This window comes from Zea mays, chromosome 7 (genome assembly GCF_902167145.1).
Source record: "Zea mays cultivar B73 chromosome 7, Zm-B73-REFERENCE-NAM-5.0, whole genome shotgun sequence".
Lineage (NCBI taxonomy): Eukaryota > Viridiplantae > Streptophyta > Magnoliopsida > Poales > Poaceae > Zea > Zea mays.
Window position 1 is genome coordinate 102,781,873 of NC_050102.1, and position 10,599 is coordinate 102,792,471.

General features: G+C 40.9%; 1 protein-coding gene across 2 annotated transcripts; it reads left to right on the plus strand.

Moving 5' to 3' along the window:
- The first annotated feature begins 421 nt into the window (after positions 1–421).
- On the plus strand, positions 422–5,045 carry LOC103632644 (CRM-domain containing factor CFM3, chloroplastic/mitochondrial). Of its 2 annotated transcripts, none has more exons than XM_008654394.2 (9): positions 422–1,776; positions 1,871–2,336; positions 2,433–2,563; positions 3,011–3,361; positions 3,516–3,672; positions 3,841–4,133; positions 4,265–4,324; positions 4,421–4,510; positions 4,584–4,859. In XM_008654394.2, exons 1-9 carry the CDS (start codon positions 514–516, stop codon positions 4,680–4,682), a joined length of 2,910 nt encoding a protein of 969 aa, XP_008652616.1. In that variant the 5' UTR covers positions 422–513; the 3' UTR covers positions 4,683–4,859. The 2 variants fall into 2 exon arrangements, with proteins under 2 accessions (XP_008652616.1, XP_008652617.1); XM_008654395.2 differs by having other exon boundaries at positions 443–1,776; positions 4,599–5,045.
- The last annotated feature ends 5,554 nt before the right edge of the window (positions 5,046–10,599 follow it).

The window sequence follows — 10,599 nt, forward strand, 5'->3', positions numbered from 1 at the left end:
GAGCCAGAGAACCAGCTCGGCTCGGCTCGTTTAGCTCGCGAGCCACAACAAAAAATAGTATACATGTATATATACAACAATATAATCAATTGCTAGTTAATTTCATACTAATTTAACACTAGAAAAGACTAACAATACTCATAATTTTATATATCATATCATTTAAGCCCTAAACTAACATAGTTCATCACTTATTAATTCATCCAATACAAGTATAGACTTTGTTTTATAGATAAATGCTAGCTCATTCGAGCTGGCTCATTAACGAACTGAGCTGAGAAGTTAGCTCAGCTCGTGATAAAATTGAAACAAGCCAAGTCGAGTCAATTCAAGCTGACCACGAGTCGAGCGAGCTCACGAGCCACGAGTACTTTGCCCAGCCCTAAATGGCAGCCCACGTCCAACATAAGGGTCCAAAATCCAAGGCCCGTCAAAAGCCCTGCCCGGCTGCCCCTCCATATCCCTTCGCCTTCGTCAGTTCCTACCTGCCCCCAGCCTTCTCTCCCACCTCCAATGGCGCTGCTCTTGCCACCTCCCGCCCTCTCCACGACGCCTCCATTTCTCTCCGCTCCCCGACCAGCACGGCTACCCTGTCTCAGATGCACTAGAACTACCACCGCCACCTCAAGCGTCTCCACCTGTCCTCCCGCATCGACGTCTTCTCCCTCGACCTCCTCGCCGGTGGCGTCGGACGGCGCAGTTGGAAGGAAGAGCAAGAATAAGAGCAGGCCCCTCAAGCCGAGTTTTGAGGAACAGGCCCTCCGCCGCTGGTCCGCCCGGGCACCTTCCCAGCGTGCCTCGGTCCCCTGGGAACAACCTCAGCAGCAGTCGCCTTTGCCGCCTTCGCTGCCGCACCGGGCTGGCCGAGGAAGTGGTGATGCGGGCGATCAAAAACGCAGTGGTGGAGGCTCAAGCGCAACGTTGCGCTCCATCGTGGACTACTTTGCTGGCGGCTCCTCCGATGACGAAGGAGTTCGAGTAGAGGAAGGGGCGTGCGACACCACCGCAGTACCGGACCAAGCGGCACGGGAGCAGGACGATGGATCGCATTTTCGGCCGAGCTATCTGCTTGGGAGCCACCCATTCTCTGCGCCATGGATTCACAGGGAGGAATCGACCAATGATAGGGGGGTTTCCGGTCCGGTGGCCGAAGAGGAGGAAAGGTTGGACATTCGTGATGCTTCTGATGATGAACTGGGCTTGGTGGATGAGGATAAGGAAGAGACGGATAATGGTGAGGAGCTTCTTACTGGGGGTTTAGAAGATGAATTTTATGATGATTATGCCACACCAACTATGAATTCTTCATATGGAGTGGATTTGTCAGTGGACAAAGATGCTTATGGTAGCAGGTTCGATAGGAGTATGATGCAGAGCAGTGTAAACACCATAGTTAAAACATTGAGGAATTCGATGGAGGAAAGTGACCCGAATGCCACGGTTGAGTTGTCTAATGCAGAAGATTTTGTCCAGAAATTGGGCCCTGCACTCCTGCCATGGGAAAGGGAGGAGGAAGATGATGAGGCATTCAGCGGTGGCAGGGCGGTGAGGCGCAGCAACACGGAGCTGGCCGAGAGGTCTATTCCAGAGCCTGAACTGCGGAGGCTTAGGGACACGGCGTTGAGGATGAAGGAGAGGATAAAGGTTGGGCCAGGGGGTGTTACTCAAGACATAGTGGAGAGCATCCACAGGAAATGGAAGGTGGATGAGGTGGTCAAGATGAGGTTTGAAGGCCCTCCAAGCCTGAACATGAAGAGAACTCATGATTTACTAGAGGTGTATAATTTTATGGTTCATTTTTATCTGTTGTTTTTCAATCCAATGAAAAATGGTTAGAATTTGTGATCTTGATCTTGCTTTTGTCATGCAGGACAGGACTGGGGGAGTTGTTATATGGAGGTCAGGGAGATCAGTTGTGTTGTATAGGGGAATGAATTACAACTTTCAATGTGTGCAGTCATATGCTAAATTTATAGAAATTGATTCGGGTAAGGGAGTTAGCGATGCTAATAGTGCTGTATTGAGCCATGATGGTCACAACTTACAGGCCTCAAGAGCAGATGGCATGAAGAGTTTAACGTCTACTGGCAATTTTTCTCTGGAGTCCTCTGAAACATTTGATATTGATAACTTCTTGGATCAATTGGGACCACGGTACAAGGATTGGTCTGGTCGTGGCCCTATCCCTGTTGATGCCGACTTGCTTCCTGGTGTAGTACATGGCTACAAACCACCATTTAGAGTACTTCCCTACAAGATTAAAAGCACTCTTAGAGATAAGGAAATGACAACTCTGCGTAGACTTGCAAGGCAAACTGCTCCTCATTTCGCTCTAGGTATTGGAGTTTGTATCTAGATTGCATGCTTTGATTAATTACTACTCAATCTTCAATTCATTTCAACCCGTTGTCAATGTACTTGTCGGTGGACAGGGAGAAACAGAGAACACCAAGGCTTAGCTGCTGCTATGGTTAAATTATGGGAGAAAAGTGCTATTGCAAAGATTGCCATCAAGAGAGGGATTCCAAACACATGCAATGACAGAATGGCAGAAGAAATCAAGGTAAAGCTATACAAAATTCCTGTATATGTTACATTTATCTGTTAGCTCACCCTCACACTTATGGTTAAGTCTGTGGAATCTGATAACCATACGTCTAGACCCAATCTAGAATATGAGGTTAGCTTGCTTAATTCATATAAGTTTGCTTTGTATGTATCTATTCTTCTCTTGCTCTATATCTTCGGGTGATACAATGTTCTTCACATTACCTCCTGGGATTTGTCTGCTTATTATATGTTTAGCCGTGAAAGTCTGGTTGTTGAGGATGCAACAAGGCACAATTTTGCAATGGGTGCTGTAGATCATCCATTGATAGATCTTTTGTTGTGTATCTTTAGATTGGTTCTTCTGAATGATTATTAACTGCTTTGGTTGGTCATTGAATTCTTGCTCGCTGCATATCATACTTGCTGAGTGTTTTGAGTCTGTGTAACAAAACACTTGCAGAAATTGACAGGAGGAGTGCTCTTGTCAAGGAACAAGGAGTTCATTGTCTTCTACAGGGGCAATGATTTCATAGCTCCTAAAGTAAGGCAGGTCTTGGTGGAGAAGCAAGAACAAGCCATTACTCAACAGGATGAGGAAGAGCTGGCTCGGCTTAAAGCATCAGCCTCAATTATTACTATCCCCAAGGATATAAAGGGTCCTCTAGTTGCTGGTACTCTGGCAGAAACTACAGAAGCAAAATCTAGATGGGGAAAGTCAGTTAATGATAAGCAGAGGGAAGAGGAGATGAAGCATTTGTCTTTGTTGAAGCATACCTCTCTTTTGAAGAACTTGAAGAGAAAACTGATTTTGGTATGTTTTACAAAATCTCTACCTGCAATGAAGTTTACCAATTTCAGTTTTCATCATTCATTTTGAAGACATCATCACACTTTCCACTCTATTTAGGAGAAAATATCATTGCAGCCATTGCACATACTAGTTATAATAAGTTTTGGACTTGCAGGCAAAAACAAAAGTTGCAAAAGCAGAGAAGGCTCTAGCTAAAGTCCAGGAATTTCTCACTCCAGCAGAGCTTCCAACTGATCTGGAAACAGTTACAGATGAGGAACGCTTCTTATTTCGCAGAATCGGCCTGAAAATGAGGGCCTTTTTGATGCTTGGTATGACTTATGCTTTACACTATATATTACCTCCGTTTTTGAATATTTGTCGCCCGCTAGTTCATTTTTGAACTCGACCGCGACAAATAAAAAAGAACGGATGGAGTAGAATTCATGATATGAACTTCTGCTGACCTACATCTATCTATTTACTAAAACAATTCACAGGCAGACGAGAAGTTTTTGATGGAACTGTACAAAACATGCATTTGCATTGGAAGCATCGAGAGTTGGTTAAAATTGTTGTCAGGGGAAAGAGCTTTGCACAAGCGAAACATATTGCAATCTCTCTAGAAGCTGAGAGTGAAGGTGTTCTCATTTCACTTGACAAGACAACTAAAGGATATGTAATCATTTTCTACCGGGGTAAAAACTACAGGCGACCCCAAATCATGAAGCCTAGGAATCTACTAACAAGGAGGCAAGCATTGGCACGCTCTATAGAGTTGCAAAGGCGGGAGGTAACTCTAATATGGACTCCTTTTTTCTCTCGAACATGCAGGAACTCCACTGTAAACTCTGGTCTTCCCTTTTTTTTATTTCGTGTAAGTTGTACTTTTAACTTTTCATCATCTACTGGATGGGTTTTCAGGCCTTAAAGCATCACATCTCAAGTCTGCAAGGCAAGATCTCGAAGTTGCAGTCGCAACTTGTAAGGCATCAGATTCCTTGAACCTGAATTTATTTTACCGACTCGTTTAATTCTTATGGACCCACGCCATATAATCCCATACTTTATCATCGTCAGGTACAAACAAAGGTTGCAAGTGAGAAACATGATCTGAAGCTGCTTCAAACAGTTGAGGATGACTTCTCATCATCAGATGATGATGTAGAGGTAAGGCAAACAGATGTTGCTTTTTGGGACAGTTACCTTTCAAAGTCTTGCTTGCAACTGAAGTTGACCGCAGCTGATTATGTGCCAGGATGATGGGGAAGAAGCTTATTTGCAGACTTACAGCAGCGCTGATGAAGAAGATGCCGAGGATGATGCTAATGAATATATTTAGGCCATGTTTGGATCCTCCTAGCTAATTGTTTGCTAATAGCTAATTGTTTGCCAATAGCTAACAATTAGTCGGCAAATAATTAGCTAGCAACAATTAGCTAGTGTATGCTTGGAGTCTTGGCTAACAGATTTCTTTTTCTCTTTATATGATCTATTAGCATTTATTAGTAAGGTTAAATGGCTAACGAGCAAACAGTTTGCCAGTCCTCCGGCTCAAGGGCGGATTCAAGGGGTGAGCAAGGTGGACTATGGCCCCACCTAATTTTTTTGACCCCTTATACCTAGGTTTAGATACACACCAAAATAAACAAACTTTTTGTATAGTTAGCGTGGACAAATCTAATGAAAACTAGGTTTTGATCTATTTTTGTCTCGGCGCTGCACTGCTTAGTCCACTATTCACCTGAGCCATTTGATTCTCTTCCCCAGCACAAGCCCGCTCACTCGCTTCTTCGGTCATCGACTGACTAGTAAGTCGGTGACCTAACCCGCCCGCTGCAACGCACCTTGCCTTCTCATTACTCATCAGCTCGTCGACTCAACGGGATCCTACACACAATATTGGTATTTTGCCTCCTAGTCTGCACCAGCAGATGGGCAAGCTGTTGGTGGGACCGTGGCGTCACTTGTCCCTCGCTAACTTATTAGGGTCCCACCGCGTCGTCGCAACACGACAATGGCTGTCGCTTGCCGTCACGGTCATCTATCGCTACCTCGCCTCCTGCACTCGCTCCTCCCACCTGTCGTCGTCTCACCAACGCCATCTCACGACAAATTCGATGACTCGCCAGAACGACGCGTCGATACGGCTGCTCCGTCCTAGTGCCTCGTCCGCGGTCAGTCCACCTATTTTCTCTCTCTAGCTCTCCTTTAGATAGCCAAAAAGGTTTTTTTGGTATTCATATCATTTTGGAAACACTATATATTACCATTTAACATTCATGTTATTATCATTAATATACATTTATGGTCTAGTATGATGATTTGTCTCTTGTACTATTGGCCCCACCTAGAATTTTGTTCTGCGTCCGCCACTGCTCCGGCTAACAATTAGTCAATTTATTAGTCAGCCTGTTTGGAAGCTAAAGTGCTATAATCGCTTAAATGTTTGCCATACAGATCCAAACATGCATCATAAACTGGTGCGGTTATAACTAATGAGGCTTAAGGTGGTCGTGTTATGTTCTGAAGCAGTAAAAGTTCAATGGTAAAGACAGTCTCCACGTGACTACACATCTGCAACGCCATGGTTTCAAGAATAGCATGGAGCTCATTGGTCGAGTAGAGTTTTCAGGAATGGTGGACCAAGGCTGAGGATCGGGTGGCTAGCCAAACAAAGAAAGGCTTCAATTTCGTAGGGATTCTAGTAGCTTGGGACCTTTAGAAGCATCATAATGCTTATGTTTTTTCCGAGCCATCCTCTAGTGTTTCTAAACTCTTTTAGATATTAAGATCTTGTTTGGATACTTAATTCATATGTAAATATGTATTGAGGCGAAGTGGAGCAAAAATTAAACTAAATTCCACCAGAATTCACCTTACGCCCCGTTTGGATCACTGGAATTGAATTCCATTCTAATAATAGTAATTTAGTCATATATCAATTAAGCTAATTCACTTTTATATAAAATATATTTGTATACTATTATTAGCAAGATGTCCTAAATATTTATGTGCTACATTTTAACTATAGAGGAGTAGAACAAAGAGTGTCATGTAAGTTATAGATTAGAAACAAATTCTAATCATGCATAAAATCATTTCCTATCCTCCACCCTATGAATTTGAGATAGGCTTATATCTGAACTTTGGAAAGTGGTGGAATGCTAAATTCCAAACTAAATAAGTTACTTTATTGAGTGAATTCCAATTCTTTTAAAATGAAGGGATCCAAACGCCCCGTTAGTTTATAGTGTATGACTGGGTGACGCGAAATTGTCGGAGTTGTGACCTCCTTAGAGTTTGTTTTTAGGTTTTTGTTGGTGTGTGTATTTGTACCTGCCTCGGCTAGGTTGTATTTGCTTATTTTTTGGTTTTTTTTCTTCTTAATATAAAGATACATAGTTCTCCGGTGTATTCAAGAAAAAAATAGCATGGAGCAACCGAATACATTGCAACATAGATATCAACGGTAAAGTTCATTTCACGGCACAGATCGACACAAGAAACCAAGATGGCTTTGTTTTAAGGGATCAAAATGCGGCTATTAATCAACGGATGGAATATTTGATGATCCCTCATCTACACCTGCTTAGAGCATCTCCAACAACGTGATCTATAAAAATGCCTTATAATTTAAGAATAAGTAAATTTTATAGAATTTAGGGCACCAACAAAACACCCCGCTCTAACAGTAAAGCCCCAAATCTAGATTATAGGGCAGTCCACTACGGTGTAGTATATTTGAGGCACTTGAGAGGGTGCCCTATAGTTTTTTGACAAAATTTGTTGAATTGGGGCACTGTTGGAGTGATTTTTCCTATGTAGAGCCCTATATTTCAATTTGAGGCACTAGTTTGAGGCATTGTTGGAGATGCTCTTAGACTAACTTCAACAAAGATCTCTAAGGTCCCGTTTGTTTTCTTTCATTTTTGAGGAATTAGAATCTTACTAATGGAATAAGCTATTTTTTTAGAATGTGACATTTCACCACTTTTCAAAGTTATCATATAAGTCTATCTCAAATTCATGGGGTGAGAGATGGAAATTGATTCTATAGATTTACATGCTAATTTTCCGATATACAAGTTATAACACACTGTTCCAGTTGCTTCGGTATAATAAAATGTAGTATATAGCTATCTCTCTCATATTATTTAGGATTATATACAAATATTTACATATATAAATATATGAACTTAATTAGTTTTGTTTAAATCATAATTATTAAAATGGAATTCAATTCCGACGAAATAAACAGGGCCTAAAGGGTTTTGTACCCTAAATTTAGAGAATGGGATTATTATCTACGTATATAACAGCGTCCTCTAAACGGTCCTCTAAATTTAGAGGACGCTGTTTGATCCTCTATATATAGAGTTTTGCTCGCCTTTCCTATATCCATTTTCATACTTTAAATAATAGATTTAGCAAAATTAATATATATATAAGAGTATGACAAATATATATGTACAAAATTAAAAGTAAAATGTGTCTCTAATATCGATATTTATGTATAAAATACGAGATTTAAAGAACGCTGCTGGAGATAAAGATATAGAAGAGAAAATCTTTTAGAGCAGACCGTAAAAAACAGATATAGAGTATGAATATAGAGTACGTTGTTGGAGACAGTCTTACTCCCACACCGGAAGGTATGGACCTATGGGCTATATGTCCTTATATTCAGCATAACATTACATAGCTGCCAACTTCAAGTTTTGTCTGTCTTTCGCATAGTTAAGCATAGATTTAGTCGATCGTATTTTTTGGTCTACATATGTAGTGGAAACAAATGTTTCACGGTTGCAGGTAAGAAGCCAATGCATGCCCCCTCCCCCTCTTTCTACTTTTCATCACGTGACAGTGAAAAGTATTCGAACGTGTCCACGTAGTGCATCGGCAACTGTCACCTTTGACGACTGGCTGGTGAGTTGTATGCGTACGTAGCTATGCCTCGAACACGGAGGAAGAAGTGAGCATGTAGCTCACGCACGACAACGATTCCTTTGTCCACTTGTCTCCAGAGTGCGAGTGAAAGGGTCTCGGTTAGCCAGATGGTCAGTAGCATTTCCACGTTCCGAGTTTTTGACTCTAAAAATCGAAATTCAGGCTAGTGTTAAAAATATCTTCTCGTTTATCCCACATCAACCAACTATTCTCAGTTGCGGTCGTTCACATATTACCTATGGTACCATTATATGTAAGCGGTGTACAAGTTCGAAAAGTTTGTTGGTGAGGTATTTCTTAGAGCCCGTTTTATAGAACTTTGGCTTTGGCTCCACGAGCTCTAGTTTCAAAAAATAAAAACTAAATCCAGAGCCTAGTTTCATTAAATTTTTGAAGCTCCTCAAAAAGTGTTTCAAAAACATTGTTTTCATACCTTCTCATAAAGTTGCATAAAAATTATTCACCTTATTATTGGTTACATGATCTACCGATTAATGTCTCTTTCTCTCCCCGCTAATCATTAAGGGCCCGTTTGTTTCGTTGGAATTGAATTCCATTTTAATAATTATAATTTAGACAAAACTAATTAAGTTTATATATTTATATATGTAATATATTTGTATATTATCCTAAATTATATGAGAGATATAGCTATATACTACATTTATGTTATAGAGGCGCAAATAGAAGAATGTGCTATAAGTTGTACATCGGAAAAATAACATGTAAATCTATAGAATCAATTTCCATCTCTCAACCCATGAATTTGAGGTAGGCTTATATGATAACTTTGGAAAGTGGTGGAATGTCATATTCTAAAAAAAATAGTCTATTCCATTAGTAAGATTCCAATTCCTTGAAATGAAAGGAAACAAACAGGGCCTAAGGGTAATTAAAAAAACTCACATAAAACTAATTGTATTACATAAGCTAGAGTCTATGTGTAGACCAAACACTCTTGAACCCTGTCTTACCCATCTGTTGAAGCTATTTTATGGTGAAACTAGAAAACCGAAGCTGCAATTTTTGAAATAAAGCTCTCCCAAACAAGGCCTAAATAGCAAGAGATTTCCTCATTTATGGATCCTCTTTAATTTACTTATCACCAAATCAGCTCTGAAGGTCCATCGAAATCTAACGAGTTGGAGGCTTTTGCTTTTCATCCAGGATTTCACTTTTGTGATGATCCGTGGGCAGACGGCAAGGGTCACCAAACTGATCTATAAATCCGGCTATCGGACTGATTAATTAGTTTTAAGCCGTTTTAATTAAAAATTGATTTGAATGTGAATTTAGCTGGTTTCTACCTATTTATCACGATTAATCGGATATCTCATGGGTTTTTGAAAAGGAACGGGTTTGGTGAACCCCGGCAAACGGTTTTGGCGAAGAAACAGGGAGTTTGGCGGGCGAAGTGCGTGCGTAGGTGCTCTGGGTTGCGCGACGTGGCAGCTCTTTTTTTTCTCCTTTTTTCCCCCTTCCTTTGGTGATCGACTGACCGGCCGCTTTTGCTGTTTGGCCCTTTGCTTGCCACGAGTGTGATACACGTCGTTGCTCGCTTCAGTGTAAAGTAATTCCACGAGGTTTCTGGTAGGAGATGCTCCGTCAATTAGAATTATAATAGTAAAAAAACTGCCAGTACCTACGACATCCATCTGCTCTATCACGGAACTTCCTAAAATATTAGATCCATCTATAGATGTTCTTGTCCTAAGGATCTCAGACAATCATATAGATACGCATAATCACTCAACAAGTTCGATCATCTGTAGCATCATCATATCGCCTAAGAGTGTTTCATCCATCACACAGACATTACACACATAGTCGGAGCAAAGAATAAACGGAAGCGGATTATAATAACTTAATTTACATTCATAAAATATAGGGAGAATATTTATTACAATACCGGTTGTCTGAGTGCATAACATAATATTACATATAAGGGAGGTAAAACATCCTCCCACCAACAAGTTCACTGATTTGCCTCCTCCTTTGGCACCACCTTCGATCAGAAATAGCAAAACTCGGCTGTTTCATCACCTACAACAACATGTGTTCGAAAACCCTGAGTACGGAGTGTACTTGGGATTCAAGGTAAGCTTATCAAGAATCAATGACTCTATTTGCAGAAATGCTTACTAACAGTGGATCCTTAAAAATCTAGTTTTATTATCAGGTTAAGTCATTACCTGTATCTAGAGTTCTTTCTATCCTAGTTCAGGCACTTAGCCTATACAAGCCATCTTTTATCACCCCTTGTGTTCACTGGATTGCTACGTGTAAGTCAGTGACCAAGTCTTCATGTC

Coding starts and splice junctions, on each gene's coding strand:
- LOC103632644 (XM_008654394.2), top strand. CDS start 514: ATGGCGCTGCTCTTGCCACCTCCCGCCCTCTCCACGACGCCTCCATTT. Junction 3,673..3,840: donor GAGGGCCTTTTTGATGCTTG/GTATGACTTATG, acceptor AACAATTCACAG/GCAGACGAGAAGTTTTTGAT. Junction 4,511..4,583: donor CATCAGATGATGATGTAGAG/GTAAGGCAAACA, acceptor AGTTGACCGCAG/CTGATTATGTGCCAGGATGA.